The sequence below is a fragment of the Pseudorca crassidens genome, chromosome 21, assembly GCF_039906515.1.
Source record: "Pseudorca crassidens isolate mPseCra1 chromosome 21, mPseCra1.hap1, whole genome shotgun sequence".
Taxonomy (NCBI): domain Eukaryota; kingdom Metazoa; phylum Chordata; class Mammalia; order Artiodactyla; family Delphinidae; genus Pseudorca; species Pseudorca crassidens.
The window spans coordinates 14,092,768-14,107,626 of record NC_090316.1 but is presented as its reverse complement, the minus strand read 5'-3'; the positions used below and the strand labels follow the sequence as shown (position 1 = coordinate 14,107,626).

The 14,859-nt window shown below is 42.9% G+C and overlaps 1 protein-coding gene across 8 annotated transcripts in view; it reads left to right on the top strand.

Moving 5' to 3' along the window:
- WRN (WRN RecQ like helicase) overlaps positions 1-14,859 on the top strand; it is a 137,761-nt gene that overhangs the window by 76,574 nt on the left and 46,328 nt on the right. For all 8 annotated transcript variants that reach the window (XM_067721801.1, XM_067721800.1, XM_067721803.1 and 5 more), the window contains one exon: positions 3,447-3,634. In XM_067721801.1, coding sequence (XP_067577902.1) covers positions 3,447-3,634 — 188 coding nt within the window. The remainder of the gene's footprint in view (positions 1-3,446; positions 3,635-14,859) is intronic.

Below are 14,859 nucleotides of genomic sequence, written 5' to 3'. Positions count from 1 at the left end.
TCAGTAAGTTCAAAAATAGCAAAAAATCATTAACTCATTGTGCATAAAGATTCCCATTTGGAGAGAATCTGACAAAATGAGTCCCAAGAAAGAGCAGCCAGGTAGAAAGCTTTACATCAGCCTCAAAATTCTGAAATTCAAATAAGAGGAACTGTGAGAAACGTGAGTCATGTTGGATCTTCCCATTACTTTCTCCCCAGCCCTTTCACAAAGATCAGCACATAGTAGACACTCAGGAACTATCTGGAGTTAGTGAATGAATGAATGAAGCATGATATTATAGAGTACATAGATTAACTATACATAGATTAGAGTACATAGATTAACTTCTAACTATATTAGAAGCAGATATAGTTCTTGGAATTCGTAGATGTGACACCATTGAAGTATATGTCTAAGGCATTCCTAAATTTATAGTCACAAGATTAATTTACATTTTGTTGCTTGTTTTAACAAAACTTGGTACTTATTACCAAAGAAACCAAGATTTGCCAACTGAAAGAACAAGTTTCATGAGTTAAGAACTTGATATAACTGAGTGACAGGGTAATTTATCACCCACACCAGTTTGCTTTTGAAAATTAAAAGGTGCAAGCTATTAATAACTATGCTGTGATGACAGGATAAACTGAGAGTATCCCAGCAAACCAGGCTGTATGGACACCTTTCTCCTAACCAGCCTGTGTGTTATTTTTACACTTCACTGTAGTTTATAACTTTTTTTTTTTGCTGTACGCGGGCCTCTCACCGCTGTGGCCTCTCCCGCTGTGGAGCACAGGCTCTGGACGCGCAGGCCCAGCGGCCATGGCTCATGGGCCCAGCCGCTCCGCGGCACGTGGGATCCTCCTGGACCGGGGCACGAACCCGCATCCCCCGCATCGGCAGACGGACTCTCAACCACTGTGCCACCAGGGAAGCCCTGTAGTTTATAACTTTTAAGCACCAAAGATTCTAAGGGAGAATATTCTGTTCATTTCTGAAGTGAAAGTAAATATTGTTCCATTAAGTTTAATACATTCCATTACTTTATTCTATTTTTCTAAGTTGTGGAAGCAACATTCTTAACTGTGACTTTCTAGAACGTTGGCAAAGGAGGGAATTTATATTGATTTTTCCTGTTAGTAGGTCAATAGAATAAGGAGTTTCTAGTGGCAAAGTGAGAATTTTTAAGTTAGAAGAGAGGTTAACATCCTGTAGCCCTCTCCATCTCATATTTTGATGAAAAAACTGAGGCCAAGAGAAGTTAGCCCTTTCCAAAGTCAGTGGCAAGTCTGGGAGTAGTGGCCATGTCTCTGCAGTTCTTTTGTAGAATTCTTTTCAGTTGTTGCAGTAATATCAGTGATAGCTGACACATCTTGAGTGCTTACTAGACACTAGACCTTTGTGTTCAGCGCACTAGACCTTTTATCCCATTTGGTCTTCACAGTGACTTTATGAGGTTGCTGCTGTTATTACAGCCATCTTATAGATGAGGATACCAAAGTTCAGAGAGTGAAATAAACAGCTCAAGGGACTTCCCTGGCAGTCCACTGGTTAGGACTCTGCGCTTCCACCGAAGGGGGCACGGGTTCGATTCCTGGTCAGGGAACTAAGATCCTGCAAGCCGTGCGGTGTGGCCAAAAAAATATATATGTGTAAAAAAAATAAACAGCTCAAAATCTCACATCTAGTTAATGGCAAAGGCAGGCTTTGAACTCAGACAATTGATTCTAAACGAGATTTTTACACCACTGTGCTGCTTTTTTCTACTAGTTCAAACTGTGTTATGGTTTGTGCTTATTTCCTTCTTTTCACAAAAGCATTGCTCATCCACTCATACATTATATTGCTTAGAAACAAACCAGGCCCTCTTTTCTTATAGTCTCTATCCTGAAAACTTCTTTCTTTATGTGTATATGCAGTTAAACAACAAGCATTTTTTAGTGCATTTGTAAATTCTTTGAGTAACGCACTTACATTGATGGAAGTCTTTGTTGTTATGAGGGTGAGAATATGCATGTCCTAAGAACTTCAGTGTTTAAACTTTCCTTATTCTCAGCCATATATTTGCTATAGATATTTATATTTGCTATAAAGCAGCTATATACATATATATTAAGCCTCGATTAGAGAAACTAACTTCTTTATAAATTGGCATATTCATATATAAGTTGTTAGGCAGACACTCTCTAAATTCAGAGAACAGTCTGATTGTAAGCCAAAAATCAATTAAGTTAATTTGGGGTATTTTTAAAATAATTTCACAGAATTTAAGGATAGAGAATACAAAAATGCCAATTACCTGGTCACATTGATTTTGATATAATTTTTTCCCATTTAAAAATTACTCCCAAACTTAATTGATTTTTTTTTACATGAGCTTTGAGATAATTTTTAATTCAGCAAAGCTATATTGATTGTAAAAATAGTTTTTAATAAATTGTATCTTGTTTTTCAAATTCTGTAATTGCTTTTTTACAAATTGCACTTAAATTTTCATGTATGTACGATAATTGCTTAAACTGATTTGTGAGGTAGATGTACCTGAAGAGCTATGTTATGAGGATATTATTTACTGCATTTGTAATAAGCTAAAAAGAGTATTAAGAAAGTTGTAATCTTGGAAATCGAGCAGCTAATGATATAGGAACAATTTTTCTGATTATGAAATAATAGCATAGTTGATTAGAACTCCCTATGATAATAGTGACAGAAATATTAAATCTAGTTTCATGGGAGGTGTGTTGTTACCCCACTTTAGAATTTCTGAAAGATCACACACTCATGTTTTTCCTGGTACCTGCTGTGCCTCCTGCTTTGGCTGCTAAGGCAGTCAAGAAGTCTTCGCTAGATTGAAAATAGAACATGACTCGGTTGCTCAAGGAATCAGTTAATAATAGATGTTTCATTCTCTCCTTTTTTCTTTTACATATTATGCCATGGTTAACCCACTAAAACTGGTGAGAGGTTATCCAGATCACTGAGACCTTTTCTTTTACAATGGATCTGAAAAGCCATCGACCAATATATTTAATATAGGAGACAAAAAAGACTTGGGCTTTGTATAGGTAGATTTTCAGTGAATGAAGGGTTTATAACTTGTGAATGATAGATTAATGAAAAATAAGACATAACATACCCCTCATTTGTACCAGCACTAATATAAATGTAAAAATAATAAATGGAGAGGTAGATAGTTAATCAATGGACTTAATTTAATAAGGTAGATTGCATTTAGAAATCTTATGAATTTAGTGTTTTATTTGAATGATTTCTCAGAAGGCTGAGAAACAAGTATGAAAGAAGTGTTCTTCTCTTCTTTGAAAGAGAATAATTTTAGAGTTGCATTTTTAACCCTGTTCCTCTGTTCCTCCTGTAATTGTCTTCCAGTCTCTTTCTAAGAGGCAGTAGATGTTGGGAATTATTGAGCTCTTCCCTTGGTTAAAAATCACTTTTACTTATTTCAGGTTCCAATTGTTGCACTGACTGCTACTGCAAGTTCTTCAATCCGAGAAGACATTGTACGTTGCTTAAAACTGACGGATCCTCACGTTACCTGTACTGGTTTTGATCGACCAAACTTGTATTTAGAAGTTGGACGAAAAACAGGAAACATCCTTCAGGATCTGAAGCAATTTCTTGTCCAGAAGACAAGGTGAGAATTTCATGGTTGATATATTTTAGTAACTATTTTCTTCTTTGTAAAAAATGTTTTTTATTTTTTATAGTTATTTCCTTCTAATGTATATTTAACATATTTCAAATTCTGCTTAGCTTTGGTTCAAGTCAAGTGTGATGTTATATAATCAGTGACTGAGGAAGGTAGAAACTAATTCTTCTAATATTTTTATACTCCATACTGTTACTTGAAGGGGACATACACTTAATAATTGACAAACAACAAAAACAAATGAGTCTTTTATCTGAATTCTGTCTAGTTCACTAGTTATATGACTAACTTGAGTATTAAGGAATTTAAAAAGTCATCTTAATAATAAATACTTTTTGAGCCCATAGCATGTGCCAAGGACTATCGTAGGTGCTTCATATAAGTGATCTAGTTTGATCCTTATAACTGCTCAGTAAGCTACATATTATTTTCATTTCACTGATGAAGAAACTGTCACTAGCTCCTCCTCCTATTTATTTTGCTTGGAGGCATTTTATATGTATGCTAAGAAAGCTTCCCTGAGCCTTATTTTCTGATTTGTTTTCTCAGTGAAAAGCTTATAACTTTCGTGTTATGAAATGTGTTTTTAAGTCAGAGTAGATGGAAATAATGTTTGTCCTACCAATATAAACAGAAAACAAATGTAGGAAAATAGGGTTTAAAGAATATCATTAGTGTTTTTCTTTTCAGAAAGGGGTAAAAAGAAGATTGACCCTAGGTAAGGAAACCCTATGGTAACTCTTGGGGTCCTTTAGGATGAAGTTAAATGTAGAGTTCACTCTTGGCTTGGCTGTCCTGTATTCAGATTAAAGCAAGAATGTAATGAATATACTCTGGGTGTTCTGCCTGCTCTAGGGATCTCTCCAAAGTGAATACACATCATACTTCACTTTCTTTCTGTCCTAAAGGTAAAACTTCCTCTTGAAGAAGGCTGTTTATTTTAGGTTAGAGTATCCACAGTCAGATCCTTATTTACTTACCTAATGTTTGGTCCTTTTCAGTCCATAGTATTCTCAATCTCTATGGCGTTTCCCCCTAACCCTCTCCTTTTTTTTTTTTTCCTGACATTGTGATTATATTGTCTTCTTATGATATCTTATGTAAATAATTTCTTCTCACTATCTTTCATGTTAATTCTGCTAACTGAGGTTTTTTATTACTTTTTAGCTCAGACTGTTATACTCTCCTAACAGACATCCTTGTTCCTCAGGACTCCCTGATTTTCAGATTTATCATCTGAAAGCACATCCCTGGGTCATGGTGTTCCTTTCCTGTGGACTAAAGGCCAGACCCCTTAGGCTAACATCCAAGACCATCCAAAGATTTTGATATTGAATGTGACAGTGGTTTTTCTAAAAGCAAATCTGGAAAGATTTTGTACCCATTTTCAATCCTCCAAGAAGAGTTGCGGTAGCAGGGAATCATTCAGAGTCAGAATGCTCTCTGCAGATCTTGGGCAAATAGAAATTTACCTCTTACTGAGCACTGAGATGGAGGGTAAATTAAGACTTCAAAGTATTACCTTTTATTTTCATTTTCTTCCTTTCATTTAATTCTGCCATTTGTTTATCAGTATTCACATTTTTTCTCTTCACTGAGCTAACATGTTCCCTAAACTCTGATCCTATTTGTTTTCTATATGCATGGTGCATTTAAATTAGGTCAGCCCCTCTCACCTATCTAATTTAATGGTTAAATGATGATAGATTTTTTTTTCCCCCTCAGGAAATTGTTATGAGGAAATAACTGTCTTTAGTAAACCTCTTGGCAAAGTAATGAATCCTTCTGTAATAGTGAGGTAGGAGATAGATGGGCTCCAGGCTGAGCAGCTGCAGCCAGTCTCCTGCTGACACTTTGAGATAAGATGGCAGGAGGAGCATTGGGCCCTGAGACCACAATTTCCTCATTCTGTGGTCAAGGGGATTTCTCAGCCTGACACATGTGCAGAGAAAGTCCTCAGTCATCCCCTAAGGAATTCGGGACGACATAACTCTAGGGGAGGGGCCAAAGGAGGGAGGAGATGCCAGCCCATGATATGTCCTGCCAACCTCCCAGAAACCTTTGCACTGGAATCCATCTAGACTGAGAGATGCGTGTGATGCCCCAAGAAGGACCCTGAGTCAGGACAGATATGGGCAAAAGCAAGATGATTGGCCAGAGACAACCTGGAAGACTGCCCCCATGCAAATGACTTAAGCCACCCCTATTGGGTGCAGCTCACTCTGGGAGTTTGCCCATGTGCTCTTCCACACCAGCCTTTTGGGCTGTTTGAGTCCATGCAGCCGTGTTCTGAATCTTTTAGACTCCTGTTCCCGGGGGATACACCCCAGTGTAAGAAAAATAATCTCTTATATAGTCATAGGACAATGACTATATAATCAAAATATCCTCCCCAAGGAATCCCTGGCAACTGCAACATTTTTCTCTGCGCAAGGAACTAAGTTCAACCAGAGACGTCTGATTCAGGGTCGATGGGGATCTAGGGGACACTCGGAACACCTTGCAAATTAAAGCCTCCTGGTAAATGTTTCCAGGACACCGGATTCCATTCCTAGGTGAGCCTCTTCGTCCTTGGTTGCAGGTTGCTCAACATGGGAGGATCCCCTTCTAAGCCAGAAGAAACACCTCTGGGATGTGTCCTTAAGAACTGGAAGCTTTTAAAATTAGACGGGCTAAGAAAAAAAAAGCTTAAGTTTTACTATAAGACTGACTGGCCTTTATATGTTGGGGGATGGAGAAACATGGCCCCAAAATGGGTCTCTAAATTATAAAACCATCTTGCAACTGCATCTTTATTGCCGTAGGTTGGGGAAATGGACTGAGTTTCCCTATGTCCAGGCCTTCATGTCCCTTTACCAGAATCCTGCTCTATGCGGCTCTGGTAATCAGAGGCCTGGAGAATCAGAGAATTCTCTTGACATTCTAGACGGTCCTCATTTAACTCCCCCAAACTCTCAGGAGAGAAACCGAGCCTCTCCGACTCCTACAAGTACCCCTGCTTCTCGGGATCCCCCTGGCCAATCCCAAACCTCGCCTTCCTATGCATACCCTCTATATACACTGGTACCCCAGGATGAAAAAGCTAGTCCCACAGGGGTAACCCGTAGTGGGACTTCCTATCACCGATGATCAGGGAGAATATGCCCTCTTGGGCAAGTGGCAAATGGCGAAGGCACAATCAGAGTACACGTGCCCTTCTTCCTAACCGATTTAGCCCAGTGCAAACAAAGCCTGGACCAATTTTCTGAAGACCCTAGTAGATTTATTGAAGGATTTCAGGCGCTAACCCTGGCCTTTGATGTAACCTGGAAGGATGTCCAAATAGTACTATCTACCTGCTGTACCCATGAGGAGAAAGAAGCAAAGGATTTGGACAGCAGCCCAGGGGCATGCTGACCAGCTCTCCAGGGACCAACCCAACATTTATGATATGGGTGGGGATGCAGTCCCAAATGAGGATCCCCCTTGGGATTATAAGTCCCTGGCGGGAACGAGGGCCAGGAACCACGTGGTTCAATGCCTGTTAGAAGGAATGAGAAAATGCATTAGAAAACCAGTCAACTATGATAAGGTCATGGAAGTGAACCAAGAGAAAGAAGAAAACCCAGCCTTCTTTCAGGGACGGCTTGTGGAGGGTTTTAGAAAATTTACTAACATAGACCCTTCCATTCCCTAGGGTCAGTCCCTGCTAGGACAACATTTTATCACACAGTCTGCCCCTGATATTAGGTGAAAACTCCAAAAGTTACAATTAGGCCCACAAACCCTTATGCCCAAACTCCTAGAGGTAGCCTTTGGGGTATTTAATAATCGAGATCAAACTGAGGAGGAGGAAAGAACTTGGCGTGAGTTGAGGCAGGCCAAGGCTCAAGCAAGGTAAACTGATAGCCCTTGCTGTCAGACACACCGCTGAAGCTGAAATTACCTTGCAACTTCAGGGCAACCCAAAGGGGCCAAGAAGGTTCAACCATCAGTCTGGAGGTAAGACCAACAAGGGGGAATGCTTCAAATGCAAGTCAACCGGCCCCTGGGCCCGTGAATGCCAGAGGAGCCCCCCAGGCCATGCCCAGTCGGCAAGCAGACTGGTCATTGGAGATGGGACTGCCTTTGGTCCCGACAGGGAAGAGGGGCCCCCACTCCTGAGATGGCCGTGCCGGGCAACTGAGGTGGCCCTGGGATTCTAGCAGCTCTCCCCCATGAGATGTCTGTCTCCATCAAGGAGCCCTGGGTCGTTCTTGATGTGGCAGGTAAGAAGATCAATTTTTAAATTGATGTCAGAGCCACATACTCTGGCCTGATTCTCACGCTGGACCCCTTTCCTCTAAAAGCTGCACAGTGAGTGGTGTCGACGGAAAGCCTCGCACCCATTACTTCACTAGGGCTCTCACTTGGCAATTTGAACAGTGCTTGATCTCACATGCCTTTTTGCTTGTCCCTAAGTGTCCTATGCCACTACTGGAGAGAGACCTTCTGGGCTCCCTTGGGGCCATATGACGGTTAGGAGGCCCCAAGCAGCCCCTTATCTTGACCCTGACTAAGGCAGATCAACAAGAAGAGCAAGGGCCTGTTCCCAGCCATATTCTCCAACCAGTGAACCAGTTTGGGACAAAGGAGTCCCTGGGAGGGCCAGAAACACCCAATCTGTAAAAATTAGCTTTAAGCCAGAAGCCACTTACCCTAACAAGAGACAGTACCCCATAAGATTGGAAGCAAAAAAAGGGTTACAAGTCCTCATAGATAACTTCTTAAAACATGGCCTCTTGGTACCCTGCCAGTCTCCATGTAACACCCCTATTCTGCCAGTTGTTAAGCCAAATGGAGAACATAGGATAGTGCATGACCTCAGAGCAGTAAATGATGCTGTGGTTCGTGTACAACCCCTTATGGCCAATCCTTGTCACGTATTAGTCCAGGTCCCTGAGGATGCTAAATGGTTTACTGTGCTCAACCTCAAGGATGCCTTCTTTTGCATCCTAGTTCATCCCTCATCACAATATCTGTTTGCCTTCTAGTGGACTAACTCCCACTTGGGCCAGATGCAACACACCTGGACAGTACTGCCTCAGGGGCTTCGGGACCGCCCACACTTGTTCGCCCAGGCCCTAGGAAAGGAACTAAGGGAGATAACACCTAAAAGAAGGGGCTGTTCTACAGTATGTAGATGTTGGTATATTAACATGCAGCCCCTCCACGGAGGCCTCAGATCAGAACACAGTTGAAGTCCTTAATTTCCCTGGGACCCGGGGTTACAAGGTCCCCAGAAAAAGGCACACATCTCAAAGCAAGGAGTTAAATACCTGGGATACATTATAAACCTTGGAAGTAGACAACTATCTCCAGACAGAAAACGAGCTATATTAGGCCTAAGTGCTCCAAAGACAAAAAAAACATCTCTGTACCTTTTTAGACATGGCAGGATTTTACAGAGTCTGGATCCCAGGATTTGGGCTAATGGCTAAGCCCCTGTGTGAAGCTACTAAAGGCCCAGATACAGAACCATTACTTTGGACTGGGGAACAGGAAAAAACTTTTAATAGTATCAAACAGGCCCTCACGAAAGCTCCTGCTCTGGGTCTTCCCAGCTGAAAAAAGCCATTCATCTTGAATGTGGCTGAAAAGCAGGGTTCAGCCCTGGGGGTCCTAATAACAGAAGTTGGAGAAGTTCCTCAGCTTATAGGCCGTTTTTTCAACAACTAGAAGTTGGCCTGGCTGCCTTCGGGTAGTAGCTGCCTCTGCTCTATAGGAAGAAGCTAACAAGCTTACCGTTGGACAGCCACTGGAAGTCCAGACCTCCCATCAAGTACAAGGGATCCTGGAGATCAAAGGCCACCACTGGCTAACTGGAGGCTGCTTTACTAAGTACCAGGCTTTGTTCCTCGACTCCCCAGAGGTAACCCTCAAAACTTGCTGCACCCTCAACCCAGCTCCACGGATGTCTGCTGACAGCCCAGAGCTAATATATTCCTGCCTCGAAACCCTTGACCAGGTCTATGCCTGTAGGTTTAATCTAACAGATCAAGCCATAGAAAACCCTGAGGAAGAATGGTTTACTGACAGCAGTAGCTTTATTAAGGACGGGGTCAGGAGGGCAGGGTATGCTATCATGAGCGCTCACAGTGTCACAGAAGTGAAACCTTTGCCGCCCAACACTTCAGCACAGAAGGCTGGACTGATAGCTCTAACCCGAGCCTTAACCCTAGGGGAAGGAAAAATTGTAAATATATACACAGACTCAAAATATGCCTTCCCTGTTCTGCATGCCCACATAACTATCTGGAAGGAAAGAGGACTTTTTTTTTTTTTTTTTTTTTGGTACGCGGGCCTCTCACTGCTGTGGCCTCTCCCATTGCGGAGCACAGGCTACGGACGCGCAGGCTCAGCGGCCATGGCTCACGGGCCTAGCCTCTTCTTGGCACATGGGATCCTCCCAGACTGGGGCACGAACCCGCGTCCCCTGCATCGTCAGGCGGACTCCCAACCACTGCGCCACCAGGGAAGCCCAAAAGAGGACTTTTGAAGGCCAGAAATTCCCCTATAAAATATGGGATTGAGAGCCTACATATCTCATAGAAGGGGTTCAAAAACCCAGACAAGTAGCAGTCATTCACTGCCGCGGACACGAAAATGGAACTTCTCAAATTACCCAAGGGAACAACAGGGCAGATCGGGAAGCCAAGAAAGCAGCCCTGATACCCACAACAGAAATGGCATTGATCCCATCCCTTGCCCCTTCTAACATTGTACCCAGATACTCAACTTCCGAAGAGACCTGGTCACGAGACCAAGGGGGAACTAAGGGAATAGATGGCTGGTGGCACATAGATCAAAAATTGCTCGTACCTCTTTCTGACCAATGGAAAATTATTAAAGGGCCACATGATTCCTCCATGTGGGGGAGAGAGAATGAGAGAGAAAGCCACTCCATGTCTGCAGTGGTTTTCCAGATTTTTACAGGAAAGGGCTCCCAGGGACAATCAGAAGGGTTACTGGAACCTGCGCCCTCTGTACCACCCATAATCTGGAGGCAGCCTCAAGCCGCACCCCTCCCCCTCTTGTTAGCCCAGCCCAGTGACGTGGAACTTACCCAGGAGAGGACTGGCAAATGGGTTTCAGTCAGGTGCCCTCTTTCCAAGGCTTCAAATACTTATTAGTATTTAAAGACACTTTCACCGGATGGGCAGAGGCCTTCCCCAGTAGGACGGAAAAGGCAACCAAAGCGGCTAGAACACTTCTATCAATAAAAGAAATCACTCCTAGGTTCAGATTACCCCGCCACCTCCAAAGTGACAGTGGATCCTCATTCAAAGCCAGGGTTACCCAACAGCTCTCACAGGCCTTAGGAATCAGATACCACCTGCATTCATCCTGGAGACCTCCATCCTCAGGGAAGGCAGAGCAGGCCAGTCATACCCTAATGAAAACCGTGGGCAAACTCTGTCAGGAAACTCTGCCTGCTGCCAATAGCTCTCCTAAGGGTCAGGGCAGCCCCTAAAACATCTATTAAGTTGAGTCCCTTTGAAAGGACACATGGAAGGCCACTCCTCACCCTGGACATGCTAACTGACCCAGAAACCAAGCCCATCTTAAATACATTATAAACCTGGGCCAGGTCCAAATGGCCATAAAAGAACATGGAAACAGAACCCAGCTCTCCCAGATAACAGCCCCAGTCACTCCATTGTAAATCTGGGGACTGGGTGCTTTTAAAGACCTGAAAGAATGAGTCCCCCGGCGCCCAGCTACTCCCAAAGTGGAAGGGTCCTTAACAAGTCCTGCTGAGCACCCCTACAGCAGTTAAACTCCAGGGAGTCACGAGTTGGGTCCGTCTGTCCAGGATTAAACCTGCCTCCACTTATATGTTACAGGAACCCGAAGACGTATATCCCAGCTATCCCTGTGAACCTACCCAAAACCCTCAAATACCCCTTCTAGGAGGTGATCCCTGAGCCAATGACAACCGCATTGATAAGTAAACTCTCGCTTTGACATTGATTCCTTTGGGACTCTCCGGGTGACAGAAACAAGATAAGTGATGGTAGGCTGGGACTCCATAATTGCTAGTGGGCTTTCGTTTACTATATGATTTCTTTTGATGTTTCTTTGCTACTTGCTATCTGGTTACTTCCGAAATTAAAACGCTGATTGATGCCATTATGAAGTTATCAGTCACCCTAACTTTTCTCTCCCTCTTTTGGGGATCCACATCAGGGGAATGGGAATCCAAAGCAGTAGTAAATCTCTCAAGAATTATAGCTCAGGGATAAAATCTACCCCAGTGCTGGATCTGTCATCTCCATCCTCAGAGTGATGCCTATGGGTTAAAAACAAGCTAATCTTTACACCTAGCAGTGACGACCTTACCTTACTGAGAGTCCTTCTAACCCTACTCTTAAAGTTCGTATTCTGTCCCTAGCGCAGCTTCCATGCTTAGACCTTAACCCCTCGCGTCAATATATCTGATGAGAACCACACACTTATTTTAAATTGCAATAAGACTAGCTTGTCTTGCTGCCACTGCCCCTATGCAACCAGCATGAAAACTTGCAGTGGAGAACCTTCAGAATCTGATCAAAGCTTCTGTTACTCCACAATTTAATTGTTCTCACCTGCCCTGACAAATATACAGGTGGAAATCTCACCCATTGGTGCCCTCACCACAAATACAATCAAAGACTAAAAAACAAGGACAAAGCCCAGATGGGATATGTACTTACTGGGCAGGAAAAACACCAATTGTCTGGAGCGTAATGTAGGCCCCCCCCAACCCAAGGCCTACGGAAGGGTCCCCACCCCTCATGCCCCCTCATATAATGGTGGGCCTCCCTCCCCAAGCTGTAACGGGATCCCCTCTTGGGCAGGCTCTCTAGAGAATTGGTTTAATTCTACAACAGTGCGTCAGGCATGTGCCCCTTCTGGATATCTGTTCCTTTGTGGTCTAGACATAAACCCATTGCCTCATCAGAACAACCCCAATCCCTCTTTCCCTTTCCCGGGATTAGCTGTAGCCTTTCCTTGTATGGACAGTGCTCTGTTTACGGGACAGTGTATGTTAGGCCAACTGAGTAATCAAAGGAACCTAGGTATTATCTTCCATAATATCACCCACCCCTGGGGCAAAAGGGCAATTGGCCTCATTTTGGCAGGGACTGGAGCTGCTATTGGGTTGGCGTCCCCTTGGGAAGGCTTTGCTTACCATGAAGCAGTGCTCCGCAGACTTTTGGATAACCTTGTCAGCTCTGAGTAGGTCCACAGGGAATGCACTTTCCAAACTTTCGTTGTCTGTTAGTTCCTCAGCTGATGTAGTGGTGGGTAACAGACTGGTTTTGGACTTTGTTCTGGCTGAACAGAGAGGGGTATTTGCAGTTATTAGTAAGACATGATGTACCCACATCAACACCACTGAGCTAGTAGAAGAGGACATCAAGAAAATACATGACCATGCCAGATGGCTTCATTCCTTCGGACAGGGATACCCAAGCACTGACTCTATCTGGACTGCAGTCAGAGGAGTGTTACCAAGTGTAACCTTGTTCTTACCCCTGTTTGGGCCTCTAGTTGCAATAGTCCTTTTACTGATCTTTGGCCCCTGCCTTTTTAATCTGCTTGTTAAGTTTGTTTCTTCCAGCTTGCAGCAATTCCATGTCAAGATGATGGTGATGCAGGGATTCCAGCCACTCCCTGAAAGAGATCCTGCTGGGATAACAGCAGAAGCCTTTCTGGGGTCCCTTGACAAGGCAGGGTGAGAGTTCCACGGCACCAGTTAGGTAGGGTCCATGAGCCCAATGGCAGCCTGAAGAAGCTACAGAAGGACCATCCCCCTTCATCTTCCCAGTAAAGATTCCTTGGGGTCCACACCTCTCAGACGGGGTTTGAGGTAGACGATAGATGGGCCCCAGGCTGAGCAGCTGCAGCCAGTCTTCTGCTGTCACTTTGAGATAAGATGCCAGGAGGAGCATTGGGCCCTGAGACCACAGTTTCCTCATTCTTGTGGTCAAGGGGATTTCTCAGCCCATCACATGTGTAGAGAAGGTCCTCAGTTGTCCCCTAAGGAATTCCAGATAACACAACTCTAGGGGAGGGGCCAAAGGAGGGAAGAGACACCAGCCCCATAATATGTCCTGCCAACCTCCCAGAAACCTTCGAGCTGACCAGGAAGGAACCTGAGTCAGGCCAAATATGGGCACAAGCAAGATGATTGGCTAGGGAAAACCTGGAAGACTGCCCCATATACGCGATCTAAGCCACCCCTATTGGGTGCAGCTAACTGTGCGAGTTCGCCCATGTGCTCTTCTGCATATACTTTGCTTCTCATAAATGCTGTATCTGCTTCACAATCTTGGTCTCTTTGCTGAATTCTTTCTTCAAAGAAGACAAGGAGCGAAGTCCGTTTACCAGCCATTTCACTGCTGTAATCAATAGGAATTTTTACTGCTTTGATTTTTCTGCTCTATAAGTTCAGATTTTTGTATTTTCTGCTTTTTTTAATGTAAAAAGTGATCCATATTGTTTGTATCAATTTGAACAATACAGATGCATGTAAATTGAAGAGTACGTAGATTTTTTTTCCAGTCCCATTCCTCAGTTATTATTACTGTTGGTATTTTTGCATTTAGCGTTTTAGGTGTCTGTTCTTTGTACTGTGCAAATATGTGTTCCCAGTTGTTGTTGTTATTGTTGTTAGTTTGCTATAGTATGTCAGTCTTTTCTGCAATTTTCTCCTCTTATATAAAGTATTGCTGCTATCTTTCTATATATTATGTTTAATGTTTAGGATGTTATACAGTATTCACATTTTGGTGCACAATTTTTCCTTCTTTGAAAAATGTTTTTTAAATGAGATTCTTATACATTAAAAAGATAATTTGCATTTTTTTCACTCTATGGAGTTATCTACTATGAATTTTTGACATGGAAGTCCATTTGGTCACTCTCAAAAATTGCTTTGAGTAGATTATTCAGTAAGACTCGTAGAGTAAAATTACTGTCTCATTTTTCCCCTCTAAGTTTTCAGTGGCTTTTACCATAGTCCTTCTTAAAGGTTTTATATACATTTAATTTTTAAATATTTACTTCACATTTTGTAGTATGAATGTATATGATCATGAACATTTAGATTATTTTTCACTATTATAGTTTTGTTGTGAATATTTGTGTATATGTATCTTTTAGCAGATGTGTGTGTTTGTGAAATAGATTCCTAAAATTGTATC